This window comes from Oncorhynchus clarkii, chromosome 5 (genome assembly GCF_045791955.1).
Source record: "Oncorhynchus clarkii lewisi isolate Uvic-CL-2024 chromosome 5, UVic_Ocla_1.0, whole genome shotgun sequence".
NCBI lineage: Eukaryota > Metazoa > Chordata > Actinopteri > Salmoniformes > Salmonidae > Oncorhynchus > Oncorhynchus clarkii.
This window is the reverse complement of record NC_092151.1, coordinates 90,008,368-90,023,195: the sequence shown is the minus strand read 5'-3', so window position 1 is coordinate 90,023,195 and position 14,828 is coordinate 90,008,368. Positions and strand designations below refer to the sequence as shown.

The window sequence follows — 14,828 nt, the reverse complement described above, 5'->3', positions numbered from 1 at the left end:
CTCTACATACTTTCTTTACAAAAATAAAACATGGATGAAGTAGGCGAGAAGTTCCTTTATTTTTCAGCATCAGGACTGACCAATTATCACCTGAAACAGTTTGTGTGTTTAATATGTTACACACTCGGTTGACATCGGACTCCAGATGGATCTATTACAACAGATTTAGATAGGATCATTTTTCACTAAGTAAGTAATTAAATTAACTATATTTTTCTTAAGCATAGCTTAACTTCTTCCAGTGTGAAGTAAATGACATGTTCAGAGTAGCTTCCCCCAACACAGAGAGAGAGACATCTAAAAGGAAGAGACCCACAGAGTAGCTTCCCCCAACACAGAGAGAGAAACATCTAGAAGGAAGAGACCCACAGAGTAGCTTCCCCCAACACAGAGAGAGAAACATCTAGAAGGAAGAGACCCACAGAGTAGCTTCCCCCAACACACACAGAGAGAGACATCTAGAATGAAGAGACCCACAGCACTATGATGTATGAGAAAGGGTTTATTGGCAGTTCTCCTCTTTATGACAAATTGAATGAATCAGGAAAGGGATTATTTACAAACTCGAATCCAAAAGTGAGATAGAAAGCAGTGGTGAGGTGGTGAAGAACAAGAAGAACCAGAAGAAGAACCAGTCTTATAGAAAACAATCATCTCTGTGGAAGCAGGAGAGGGAGGGAGGATTCCAGCACGGAGTCCTCCGGAGGACAGTTAAAGGCATCGCGCTTTGAAAACGCGTTGTTAGATCTTTTCCCCTTCAGATACGAACAACGGCCATGTCCACACACACACACACTCTTGAGGACTTTCTACTCCAGTGTGTGTCTGTCTGAACGATCCTCTCGCGGAGCTTGAAGATATGACGTCACAATCCTCGGTGAACACAGACTCCTCTTTTTTCCCCCCCTTGTTTGTTATTTAATAAAGACTACTGCTTCTAAAAACCATGCACATCACATGAAAAAAAGGAATCTCGCAGGGAAGTGGACATGGAGATGGGGAGAGGAGAACCAGAACCAGGCCACCATGTCGGTTACTTTACATTTCCACTGCTTCACCAACACAGTTCACACCCCAGCCAGTCAGCGGAGATCAGAGTTAGGGGGTGTACGTGTGTCCTATTCCTAACCTTAACCCCATTCTCTGACCTTACAGAGGGATCTGACTCAGGACCACAGGTCTCCTCTGCTCTACTGAACGCATAAGAAACTAACTGAAACCGATAGGTGTTGGTGAAAGTAAAGGAAAATATATTTATATATATATATATATATTCATATTTATACGTTCAACATGGCAAAGAAAATAATTCCCCATAGCTGTATGAGTTTTGAAGTAAAGCTCAATATAGACTTTTTATTATAACAAAATAGGCAGTAGACTGAGGGTTAAATATACGTTGAAATCTCAGTGTACAATAAATTCTTTCGGTTTTTCTCTTCCTTCTTACTACTACTAATACACCTGGAGTCAGTTTAAAAACAGCCTTTCATTTACTCTATTCCTGTTCAGGAAATTAACCTGAAAGCTGAATGGACAAAGAACAGAATCAAATCATTGGGGATCGTAAAGTCAGTGATAAGAAACAGCCTCGTGTGTGTGTGTCAGAGTGAAGTCCACTCAGCACCCTCTAACCTTAGTTCCCTCTGTGCAGTTTGAATAGTATGTATGGCTGTCACGTGAGCAGAGACAAAGGACGACTACAGAACATGACGAGGTAAAACACAACGAGGGAATGATCAGAACACTATGAAACATGCTCTTTTAAAGCTATAACGTGCAAAGTTTAGCCTCATGTCATTTCCTTTACGAACCCCAGACATGAATGCATTTCCTTTACGAACCCAGATGCATTTCCTTTACGAACCCCAGACATGAATGCATTTCCTTTACGAACCCCAGACATGAATGCATTTCCTTTACGAACCCCAGACATGAATGCATTTCCTTTACGAACCCCAGACATGAATGCATTTCCTTTACGAACCCCAGACATGAATGCATTTCCTTTACGAACCCCAGACATGAATGCATTTCCTTTACGAACCCCAGACATGAATGCATTTCCTTTACGAACCCCAGACATGAATGCATTTCCTTTACGAACCCCAGACATGAATGCATTTCCTTTACGAACCCCAGACATGAATGCATTTCCTTTACGAACCCCAGACATGAATGCATTTCCTTTACGAACCCCAGACATGAATGCATTTCCTTTACGAACCCCAGACATGAATGCATTTCCTTTACGAACCCCAGACATGAATGCATTTCCTTTACGAACCCCAGACATGAATGCATTTCCTTTACGAACCCCAGACATGAATGCATTTCCTTTCAATAATATGAAGAAAAAAAAAAGTACAAGAAATGATTTATTATTTGTATATATATGCATCTAAATCATGTTCCTTAAACATTAAGGACTTGTACCATAAAAATCTCCCCATAAGACGCTGGTTGCCAAAGCCCGTACCTCCTTAGCAGGAAAAACACCCAGATACAAGGACAGCCCAAGAAAACACCAGAGAGAGCGAGAGAGAGAAGAGAGAGAGAAGAGAGCGAGAGAGAGAGAGAAGAGAGCGAGAGAGAGAGAGAAGAGAGCGAGAGAGAGCGAGAGCGCGAGCGAGAGAGAGCGTGAGAGAGAGCGAGCGAGAAAGTGAGAGCGCGAGCGAGAGACTGATAGAGAAAGCATTAAAGAATTGTGTGTGTGTGTGTGGGTCTATGCGTGATCAGATCCCCAGACACTAATGTAACGACACCAGCCAGTGTGACAGAGGGGAGCAGGGCGGCGCGGGGGGGTTTAAGTGAAAGGGGGGGGGGGGGGGGGGGTCCTATGTTCAGGGCATAAAATTAGACGTAAAATCAAAGAAGAGAACGAGGACGGCAAAAAGAAAAAGGTCATCTCTTCTGTTTCTCTTCTCCTTCACAACTTGTCCTTGGCAGGCACCCAGATGAAGGGTCCTGACTGCTCCTCGATGATCCTCTTCACCGTGTTATAAATCTCCTCCAGAGAGTCCCCCTGGACGATAGCTGCAACGACACACATGTAAAACATACTAAATATATTTAAATAGTATAGCTGGGACAGGCTTTCCTGTATTTTGCCAATTAGTTAATTCAGGGAACTGAGACATCTACTTGATGCTGAAGAGGTTGAGACTGTAGTGATGGGGGGGAGGGGGGGCTGGACTCACCAGTGAAGTGCTCGGTGAACTCCTGCTCCAGCTTCATGGCTCGGTCGAACGTCTTCCTCCCCTGGTCCTCTGTTAGCCTCTTATTCATCTCCCTAGAGAGAGAGAGAGAGAGATACAGAGAGAAAGAGAGCGAGAAGGAGATAGAGGAGAGAGAGAGAGAGAGAGAAAGAAAGAGAGAGAGAAAGAAAGAGTGAGAGAGGAGAGAGAGAGTGCGAGAAGGAGAAAGAGGGGAGAGAGGCAGGAGAGAAAGAGAGGGAGAGAAAGAGGGAGAATGAGAGGGACAGAGCGAGAGATGGAAGAGAGAGAGAGGGCGAGAAGGAGAGAGAGGAGAGAGACAGGGAGAGGCAGGAGAGAAAGAGAATGAGAGGGACAGAGCGAGAGATGGAGGAGAGAGAGAGGGTGAAGGAGAGAGAGGAGAGAGACAGGGAGAGGCAGGAGAGAAAGAGAATGAGAGGGACAGAGCGAGAGATGGAGGAGAGATAGAGGAGAGAGAGAGGGAGAGAGGCGAGAGAGAGGGAGAGAAAGAGAATGAGAGGGACAGAGCGAGAGATGGAGGAGAGAGAGAGGGCGAGAAGGAGAGAGAGACAGGGTGAGGATGACTAAGATGTTGCCCTATATACAGTGTCTTTGTAAAGTATTCAGACCCCTTGACTTTTTCCACATTTTGTTACGTTATAACTTTATTCTAAAAAGGATTAAATTCATACAAATATTTAGCAATCTACACACAATTATGACAAAGTGGAAACAGGTTTTTAGGAATGTTTGCAAATGTATTAAATATGAAAAGCAGAAATACCGTATTGACATTAGTATTCAGACCCTTTGCTACGAGACCCGAAATTGATCTCAGGTGCATCCTGTTTCCATTGATCATCCTCAACATATTTCTACAACTTGATTGGAGTCCACCTGTAGTAAATTCAATTTATTGGACATGATTTGGAAAGGCACACACCTGTCTATATAAGGTCCCACAGTTGACAGTGCATGTCAGAGCAAAAACCAACCCATGAGGTCAAAGAAATTGTCCGTAGAGCTCCGAGACAGGATTGTGTCGAGGCACAGATCTGGGGAAGGGTACCAAAACATTTGTACAGCATTGAAAGTCCCAAAGAACACAGTGGCCTCCATCATTCTTAAATGGAAAAAGTTTGGAACCACCAGGACTCTTCCTAGAGCTGGCCGCCCAACTAAACTGAGAAATCCGGGGGAGAAGGGCCCTTGGTCAGGGAGGTGACCAAGAACCCGATGGTCTCTCTGACAGCGCTACAGAGGTCCTCTGTGGAGATGGGGGAACCTTCCAGAAGGACAATCATCTCTGCAGCACTCCACCAATCAGGCCTTTATGGTACAGTGGCCAGACGGAAGCCACTCCTCAGTTAAAGGCACATGACAGCCCGCTTGGAGTTTGCCAAAAGGCACCTAAAGACTATCAGACCATAAGAAACAAGATTCTCTGGTCTGATAAAACCAAGATTGAACTCTTTGGCCTGAATGCCAAACGTCATGTCTGGAAGAAACCTGGCACCATCCCTAAGGTGAAGCATGGTGGTGGCAGCCTCATGCTGTGGGGATGTGTCTCAGCGGCAAGGACCTGGAGACTAGTCAGGATTGAGGCAAAAATAAGATGAACGGAGCAAAGTACAGAGAGATCCTCAATGAAAACCTGCTCCAGAGCACTCAGGACCTCAGACTGGGGCAAAGGTTCACTTTCCAACAGGACAACAACCCTAAGTACACAGCCAAGATTACGCACGAATGGCTTCGGGACAAGTCTCTGAATGTTATTGAGTGGCCCAGCCAGAGACCAGACTTGAACCCCATCTAACATCTCTAGAGACCTGAAAATAGCTGTGCAGCAACCCTTCCCATCCAACCTGACAGAGCTTGAGAGGATCTGCACATACGAATGGGAGAAACTCCCCAAATACAGGTGTGCCAAGCTTGTAGCGTCATACCCAAGAAGACTCAAGGCTGTAATCACTGCCAAAGGTGCTTCAACAAAGTACTGAGTAAAGGGTCTGAATACTTATGCAAATGTCATATTTCAGTGTTTTATTTTTTAGAAATGAGCAAAAATGTCTAAAAAACTGTTTTTGCTTTGTCATTATGGGTTATTGTGATGTCATTATGGGGTATTGTGATGTCATTATGGGGAATTGTGTGTAGATTGATGAGGAAAAAAACGAATGCATTTTATAATAAGGCTGTAACGTAATAAAATGTGGAAAAAGTCAAGGGGTCTGAATACTTTCCACCATCACCTAGGGCAGAAGACTTTGACCCCGTAATACCCACAATCCCCTAGGGCAGAAGACTTTGACCTCTTAATACCCACCATCCCCTAGGGCAATAGACTTTGACCTCTTAATACCCACCACCCCCTAGGGCAGAAGACTTTGACCTCTTAATACCCACCACCCCCTAGGGCAGAAGACTTTGACCTCTTAATACCCACCATCCCCTAGGGCAATAGACTTTGACCTCTTAATACCCACCATCCCCTAGGGCAATAGACTTTGACCTCTTAATACCCACCATCCCCTAGGGCAGAAGACTTTGACCTCTTAATACCCACCACCCCCTAGGGCAATAGACTTTGACCTCTTAATACCCACCATCCCCTAGGGCAATAGACTTTGACCTCTTAATACCCACCATCCCCTAGGGCAATAGACTTTGACCTCTTAATACCCACCATCCCCAGGGGCAGAAGACTTTGACCTCTTAATACCCACCATCCCCTAGGGCAATAGACTTTGACCTCTTAATACCCACCATCCCCTAGGGCAGAAGACTTTGACCTCTTAATACCCACCATCCCCTAGGGCAATAGACTTTGACCTCTTAATACCCACCACCCCCTAGGGCAATAGACTTTGACCTCTTAATACCCACCATCCCCTAGGGCAATAGACTTTGACCTCTTAATACCCACCACCCCCTAGGGCAATAGACTTTGACCTCTTAATACCCACCACCCCCTAGGGCAGAAGACTTTGACCTCTTAATACCCACCATCCCCTAGGGCAATAGACTTTGACCTCTTAATACCCACCATCCCCTAGGGCAATAGACTTTGACCTCTTAATACCCACCATCCCCTAGGGCAGAAGACTTTGACCTCTTAATACCCACCACCCCCTAGGGCAGAAGACTTTGACCTCTTAATACCCACCATCCCCTAGGGCAATAGACTTTGACCTCTTAATACCCACCATCCCCTAGGGCAATAGACTTTGACCTCTTAATACCCACCATCCCCTAGGGCAATAGACTTTGACCTCTTAATACCCACCACCCCCTAGGGCAGAAGACTTTGACCTCTTAATACCCACCATCCCCTAGGGCAATAGACTTTGACCTCTTAATACCCACCATCCCCTAGGGCAGAAGACTTTGACCTCTTAATACCCACCATCCCCTAGGGCAATAGACTTTGACCTCTTAATACCCACCACCCCCTAGGGCAATAGACTTTGACCTCTTAATACCCACCATCCCCTAGGGCAGAAGACTTTGACCTCTTAATACCCACCATCCCCTAGGGCAGAAGACTTTGACCTCTTAATACCCACCATCTCCTAGGGCAGAAGACTTTGACCTCTTAATACCCACCATCCCCTAGGGCAATAGACTTTGACCTCTTAATACCCACCACCCCCTAGGGCAGAAGACTTTGACCTCTTAATACCCACCACCCCCTAGGGCAGAAGACTTTGACCTCTTAATACCCACCATCCCCTAGGGCAATAGACTTTGACCTCTTAATACCCACCATCCCCTAGGGCAATAGACTTTGACCTCTTAATACCCACCATCCCCTAGGGCAGAAGACTTTGACCTCTTAATACCCACCACCCCCTAGGGCAATAGACTTTGACCTCTTAATACCCACCATCCCCTAGGGCAATAGACTTTGACCTCTTAATACCCACCATCCCCTAGGGCAATAGACTTTGACCTCTTAATACCCACCATCCCCTAGGGCAGAAGACTTTGACCTCTTAATACCCACCATCCCCTAGGGCAATAGACTTTGACCTCTTAATACCCACCATCCCCTAGGGCAGAAGACTTTGACCTCTTAATACCCACCATCCCCTAGGGCAATAGACTTTGACCTCTTAATACCCACCACCCCCTAGGGCAATAGACTTTGACCTCTTAATACCCACCATCCCCTAGGGCAATAGACTTTGACCTCTTAATACCCACCACCCCCTAGGGCAATAGACTTTGACCTCTTAATACCCACCACCCCCTAGGGCAGAAGACTTTGACCTCTTAATACCCACCATCCCCTAGGGCAATAGACTTTGACCTCTTAATACCCACCATCCCCTAGGGCAGAAGACTTTGACCTCTTAATACCCACCACCCCCTAGGGCAGAAGACTTTGACCTCTTAATACCCACCATCCCCTAGGGCAATAGACTTTGACCTCTTAATACCCACCATCCCCTAGGGCAATAGACTTTGACCTCTTAATACCCACCATCCCCTAGGGCAGAAGACTTTGACCTCTTAATACCCACCATCCCCTAGGGCAATAGACTTTGACCTCTTAATACCCACCATCCCCTAGGGCAGAAGACTTTGACCTCTTAATACCCACCACCCCCTAGGGCAATAGACTTTGACCTCTTAATACCCACCACCCCCTAGGGCAATAGACTTTGACCTCTTAATACCCACCATCCCCTAGGGCAATAGACTTTGACCTCTTAATACCCACCACCCCCTAGGGCAATAGACTTTGACCTCTTAATACCCACAATCCCCTAGGGCAGAAGACTTTGACCTCTTAATACCCACCATCCCCTAGGGCAGAATACTTTGACCTCTTAATACCCACCATCCCCTAGGGCAATAGACTTTGACCTCTTAATACCCACCATCCCCTAGGGCAATAGACTTTGACCTCTTAATACCCACCATCCCCTAGGGCAGAAGACTTTGACCTCTTAATACCCACCATCCCCTAGGGCAATAGACTTTGACCTCTTAATACCCACCACCCCCTAGGGCAATAGACTTTGACCTCTTAATACCCACCATCCCCTAGGGCAGAAGACTTTGACCTCTTAATACCCACCATCCCCTAGGGCAGAAGACTTTGACCTCTTAATACCCACCATCCCCTAGGGCAGAAGACTTTGACCTCTTAATACCCACCATCCCCTAGGGCAATAGACTTTGACCTCTTAATACCCACCATCCCCTAGGGCAATAGACTTTGACCTCTTAATACCCACCATCCCCTAGGGCAATAGACTATGACCTCTTAATACCCACCATCCCCTAGGGCAATAGACTTTGACCTCTTAATACCCACCATCCCCTAGGGCAGAAGACTTTGACCTCTTAATACCCACCATCCCCTAGGGCAATAGACTTTGACCTCTTAATACCCACCATCCCCTAGGGCAATAGACTTTGACCTCTTAATACCCACCATCCCCTAGGGCAGAAGACTTTGGCCTCTTAATATGAAAAGGAAATTTGTTGAATCAAAATAACTTACAGGATATTCTCCACAGACTTGGGCTTGATGAAAATAGCGATGGGGTAGAGCATGGTCGATTGCAATCGCTTGATGGCGTTGCCTGAAACATCCAGGATGCAATGCTTCCCCTGGACATAAAGAGAGAGAGAGTGAAGACATGTCATCACAACATAGACATATGCTGACTCTTCCTCCTCTCCCCCCTCTCCTCCTCCTCCTCTCTTCCTCCTCCTCTCCCCCTCTCCTCCTCCTCCTCTCTCCTCCTCCTCTCTTCCTCCTATTTTCATCCTCTCCTCCTCTTTTCCTCATCTCTTCCTCTTCCCCCTCTCCTCCTCCTCCTCTCTTCCCCCTCTTCTCCTCCTCCTCTCTTCCCCCTCTCTTCCTCCTCTCTTCCCCTCTCTTCCTCCTATTTTCATCCTCTCCTCCTCTTTTCCTCATCTCTTCCCCCTCTCTTCCCCCTCTCCTCCTCCTCTCTTCCTCCTATTTTCATCCTCTCCTCCTCTTTTCCTCATCTCTTCCCCCTCTCCTCCGTTCACCTTCTCAGCGACCTCCCGTACAGACTGGACGCTGGTTCCATACAGGTGGTTGTTGTACTGGCCCGCCTCAATGAACTTGTGGTCCTGGATATCTTTCTCCATCTGCTCCCTGGACACCACAAAATGGTAGTCTCTGGCATCCACCTCGTAATCCCGCTTCGGTCTGGTCGTGTCTGAATACCCGGACAAAGACAATGAAGATGTATTTACATTAGTTTTGATATATTTAATTACCGACAGCCCCGATGAACTGGTTATCACACATCTAGGTACAAGACGAGAACGGTCAACAAAAAAAACATTGGTACTCACGTGGGACACAGGACCCAAATTTGTCGGGGAACTCTGAGATGAGGTCATCGTTGATGCGGTCTTTCATTGGCCCCAGGATGATGACAGGCCGTGTGTAGTTCACTGGACAGACACAAGAGGGATCGACTAACAACACTGCACTTACAGAAGCATATTAATATCAATTGACAGTGAGATAACTAACTCTAAGTGAGATAACCAACTAACTCTGAATAAGATAACCAACTAACTCTAATTGAGATAACCAACTAACTCTGAATAAGATAACCAACTAACTCTGAATAAGATAACCAACTAACTCTGAATAAGATAACCAACTAACTCTGAATAAGATAACCAACTAACTCTAATTGAGATAACCAACTAACTCTGATTGAGATAACCAACTAACTCTAATTGAGATAACCAACTAACTCTAATTGAGATAACCAACTAACTCTAATTGAGATAACCAACTAACTCTAAGTGAGATAACCAACTAACTCTGAATGAGATAACCAACTAACTCTGAATGAGATAACCAACTAACTGTAAGTGAGATAACCAACTAACTGTAAGTGAGATAACCAACTAACTCTAATTGAGATAACCAACTAACTCTGAATGAGATAACCAACTAACTCTAATTGAGATAACCAACAAACTGTAAGTGAGATAACCAACTAACTGTAAGTGAGATAACCAACTAACTCTAATTGAGATAACCAACAAACTGTAAGTGAGATAACCAACAAACTGTAAGTGAGATAACCAACTAACTCTAATTGAGATGTGTGTGTGTGTGTGACAGGTGATGTGTGTGTGACAGGTGATGTGTGTGTGTGACATGTGATGTGTGTGTGTGACAGATGATGTGTGTGTGTGACAGGTGATGTGTGTGTGTGACAGGTGAAGTGTGTGTGTGACAGTTGATGTGTGTGTGTGACAGTTGATGTGTGTGTGTGACAGGTGATGTGTGTGTGTGACAGGTGATGTGTGTGTGTGACAGTTGATGTGTGTGTGTGACAGTTGATGTGTGTGTGTGACAGTTGATGTGTGTGTGTCAGGTGATGTGTGTGTGTGACAGATGATGTGTGTGTGTGTGTGTCAGGTGATGTGTGTGTGTGACAGGTGATGTGTGTGTGTGTGACAGGTGATGTGTGTGTGTGTGTGTCAGGTGATGTGTGTGTGTGTGACAGGTGATGTGTGTGTGTGTGTGTGTCAGGTGATGTGTGTGTGACAGGTGATGTGTGTGTGTGTGAGACAGGTGATGTGTGTGTGTGTGTCAGGTGATGTGTGACAGAGATGAGGATGTAAGCTGTGTCTTACCTTCCTGCTGTGTGACTGGCTCGTAGGACAGGACGTACTCCTCCTGGCCACCTGATTGGACGGACAGAACAGGCCACCATGTTTAGACGAACAGTATCGGTGCAGTGGTCACTGTGATTAGGGTTAGGAGCTAGACTAGCTGTCGGCATGCTATGAGTGTGTGTGTGTTTGTCTACCAGTATTTGCCTGTTGTAATCTATCAAATTAGTGTAGCAAGTGTGGTAATCAAAACTTGCTCCCCCCAGCTGTTCAGAAAAACATTGAAAAAGTAGCTAATGTGAGTGCAGTCCACGAAGCTGGTGAATATGTATCAGCAAATTTGCTTTTCATAAAAATAATTTAACAGCTGTAGTTTTAACAGCTGTAGTTTTAACAGCTGTAGTTTTAACAGCTGTGGATTTAACAGCTGTAGTTTTAACAGCTGTAGATGTAACAGCTGTAGATGTAACAGCTGTAGATGTAACAGCTGTAGATGTAACAGCTGTGGAGAGCAGAACACACTATAGACTCTTTCTATGTTCTCTCACACAAACACACTGCTAAAGATCCACATCAGTTTTATATCAGTCCAGTAAACCTCCTAAAATGACTGCTATTTCAACATGCATCCATGAAGGAAGCGGCTTGGGGACTCAAACGTGTGACCCTCAGAATGCTGCTCAGACCAAACACACACAGTAGATAGAGCACCAGCAACATGACAACAGAGAAGCAGAAAAACAACTCATTACAGAATAGAGCCAACGGTCGACAGAGGGAGAGATGGAGAGAGGGAAGGAGAGAGGGAAGGAGAGAGGGAAGGAGAGAGGGAAGGAGAGAGGGAAGGAGAGAGGGAAGGAGAGAGGGAAGGAGAGAGGGAAGGAGAGAGGGATGGAGAGAGGGAAGGAGAGAGGGAAGGAGAGAGGGATGGAGAGAGGGAAGGAGAGAGGGATGGAGAGAGGGAAGGAGAGAGGGATGGAGAGAGGGAAGGAGAGCGGGAAGGAGAGAGGGATGGAGAGAAGGAAGGAGAGAGGGAAGGAGAGAGGGAAGGAGAGAGGGATGGAGAGAAGGAAGGAGAGAGGGAAGGAGAGAGGGAAGGAGAGCGGGATGGAGAGAGGGAAGGAGAGAGGGATGGAGAGAGGGAAGGAGAGCGGGAAGGAGAGAGGGATGGAGAGAAGGAAGGAGAGAGGGAAGGAGAGAGGGAAGGAGAGAGGGATGGAGAGAGGGAAGGAGAGAGGGATGGAGAGAGGGAAGGAGAGAGGGAAGGAGAGAGGGAAGGAGAGAGGGATGGAGAGAAGGAAGGAGAGAGGGAAGGAGAGAGGGAAGGAGAGAGGGATGGAGAGAGGGAAGGAGAGAGGGATGGAGAGAGGGAAGGAGAGAGGGATGGAGAGAGGGAAGGAGAGAGGGAAGGAGAGAGGGAAGGAGAGAGGGAAGGAGAGAGGGAAGGAGAGGCACACCAGGACTTACGGTAACTACTTTCACTATCACTGGCGTTAGAGGTAACATGCTCTGAAAGTATAACAAAGGGAATGTCAGCACCACACAAACACATTTACAGATACACCCCTCCCACCGATGACGTCTATGGAGGTAACTTAATACAAGGTGACAACATGAAGACACATAGATACCCAGGAACACCAGGAGAGGGCAGTGCTAGGAACCGTAAGGAGATGGAGGTGGGAACATTGTATTGTGCTTTGTGAAGGGCAGTATTATGTGAAGGGCAGTATTATGTGAAGGGCAGTATGGCGGTATATCTGGGAGACCTTCCTCTTGCATCCTTCCATTAGATCACGGGAAAGGTCCTATCACATCAAGGTGAATGACCATGTCAAGATCATGGAGCTTTACACAATGTTAATGTGTGTTGTCATGCCTTTCTTTCCAACCCGGTGACCCTGCGGCCATTTTGGATCAAGTCCCTCTTGTAAAATAGATATCTCACCAGGAATAAATAAAAGGTGAAATAAAAATATGTTTTTATTTAAATGATGGTTGAAATAGCACAACATCCAGGAATCCTGAAGGTTCTTAAGACAGCCAAGTGGTTGGAATAGAAATACATTGAACGGAAAAGGACCCCAACACCAAGGTGATTCTGACAGTGATATGACACCTCTGTAACATACCATCAGAGTTACTCGGCTGGACTACACAAGCAGACTTTATTTTATGTCTATTAAGTCCCCTAGATTAATCTAATGACTGTTTCCTCTACTGCAGTGGTTCCCAATCAGGAGTACTAGGACGCCTGGAGGTACTTGGCCTATCTACAGTGGGTACTAGGACCCCTGGAGGTACTTGGCCTATCTACAGTGGGTACTAGGACCGACCCCTGGAGGTACTTGGCCTATCTACAGTGGGTACTAGGACCCCTGGAGGTACTTTGCCTATCTACAGTGGGTACTAGGACCACTGGGGGTACTTGGCCTATCCACAGTGGGTACTAGGACCCCTGGGGGTACTTGGCCTATCCACAGTGGGTACTAGGACCCCTGGGGGTACTTGGCCTATCCACAGTGGGTACTAGGACCCCTGGGGGTACTTGGCCTATCCACAGTGGGTACTAGGACCCCTGGGGGTACTTGGCCTATCCACAGTGGGTACTAGGACCCCTGGGGGTACTTGGCCTATCAACAGTGGGTACTAGGACCCCTGGGGGTACCTTGCCTATCTGTTCTACTGTACGTTGAGAACCATCTGTTCTACTGTACGTAGAGAACCATCTGTTCTACTGTACGTTGAGAACCACTGTTCTACTGTACGTTGAGAACCATCTGTTCTACTGTACGTTGAGAACCATCTGTTCTACTGTACGTTGAGAACCACTGTATGTTGAGAACCATCTGTTCTACTGTATGTTGAGAACCATCTGTTGTACTGTACGTTGAGAACCATCTGTTGTACTGTAGTTGTTTGTAAATGAGCCCATCTCCATCTCCGCTGATTAAGGGGAGGTAAATAGTAATAGTAGTCACACTCTCCAAGGAGGAGCCTGTAACAGTGGAAAAATCAGCCTGCATGATCTGCCGTACAATACCCACCAATGAATTACCACGGATGAAGTGACATCACCACACTGCGTGATTCGGTGTGCTGATGATATTCGTATAGTTGTGCTGTCTACCTAACGACCCTGATGTTCTGCTGTTTGAACACTGTGTACAGAGGCTGACGGGAAGACCATCTTTTAGAAATGCGTGTGTTGGGCTATGTAGTGTTATGTGGATGCTATGTAGTGTTATGTGGATGCTACATAGTGTTATGTGGATGCGTTGGGCTATGTAGTGTTATGTGGATGCTATGTAGTGTTATGTGGATGCTATGTAGTGTTATGTGGATGCTACGTAGTGTTACGTAGTGTTATGTGGATGCTATGTAGTGTTATGTGGATGCGTTGGGCTATGTGGATGCTATGTAGTGTTATGCGGATGCTATGTAGTGTTATGTGGATGCTATGTAGTGTTATGTGGATGCTATGTAGTGTTATGTGGATGCTATGTAGTGTTATGTGGACGCTTTGGGCTATGTAGTGTTATGTGGATGCTACGTAGTGTTATGTGGATGCTATGTAGTGTTATGTGGATGCTATGTAGTGTTATGTGGATGCGTTGGGCTATGTAGTGTTATGTGGATGCTATGTAGTGTTATGTGGATGCTATGTAGTGTTATGTGGACGCGTTGGGCTATGTAGTGTTATGTGGATGCGTTGGGCTATGTAGTGTTATGTGGATGCTACGTAGTGTTATGTGGACGTGTTGGGCTATGTAGTGTTATGTGGATGCTATGTAGTGTTATGTGGATGCTATGTAGTGTTATGTGGATGCTATGTAGTGTTATGTGGATGCTATGTGAATGCTATGTAGTGTTATGTGGATGCTATGTGAATGCTATGTAGTGTTATGTGGATGCTATGTAGTGTTATGTGGATGTTATGGATGCTATGTAGTGTTATGTGGATGCTATGTAGTGTTATGT

At 46.0% G+C, this 14,828-nt stretch overlaps 1 protein-coding gene across 18 annotated transcripts in view; it reads right to left on the bottom strand.

Annotated features, from left to right (window-relative positions):
• Nucleotides 1-2,365: 2,365 nt before the first annotated feature.
• Nucleotides 2,366-14,828, bottom strand: part of LOC139409536 (disks large homolog 1-like) — a 314,749-nt gene continuing 302,286 nt past the window's right edge. For 15 of the 18 annotated variants that reach the window (XM_071154818.1, XM_071154819.1, XM_071154821.1 and 12 more), the window contains 7 exons: nt 12,315-12,356; nt 10,869-10,919; nt 9,561-9,662; nt 9,249-9,421; nt 8,731-8,840; nt 3,201-3,292; nt 2,366-3,036 (listed from right to left, as the gene is read on the bottom strand). In XM_071154818.1, the coding sequence (XP_071010919.1) occupies nt 2,930-3,036; nt 3,201-3,292; nt 8,731-8,840; nt 9,249-9,421; nt 9,561-9,662; nt 10,869-10,919; nt 12,315-12,356 (677 nt within the window). In that variant the 3' untranslated portion in view covers nt 2,366-2,929. The remainder of the gene's footprint in view (nt 3,037-3,200; nt 3,293-8,730; nt 8,841-9,248; nt 9,422-9,560; nt 9,663-10,868; nt 10,920-12,314; nt 12,357-14,828) is intronic. The other 3 variants (XM_071154825.1, XM_071154831.1, XM_071154834.1) reach the window with 1 other exon arrangement.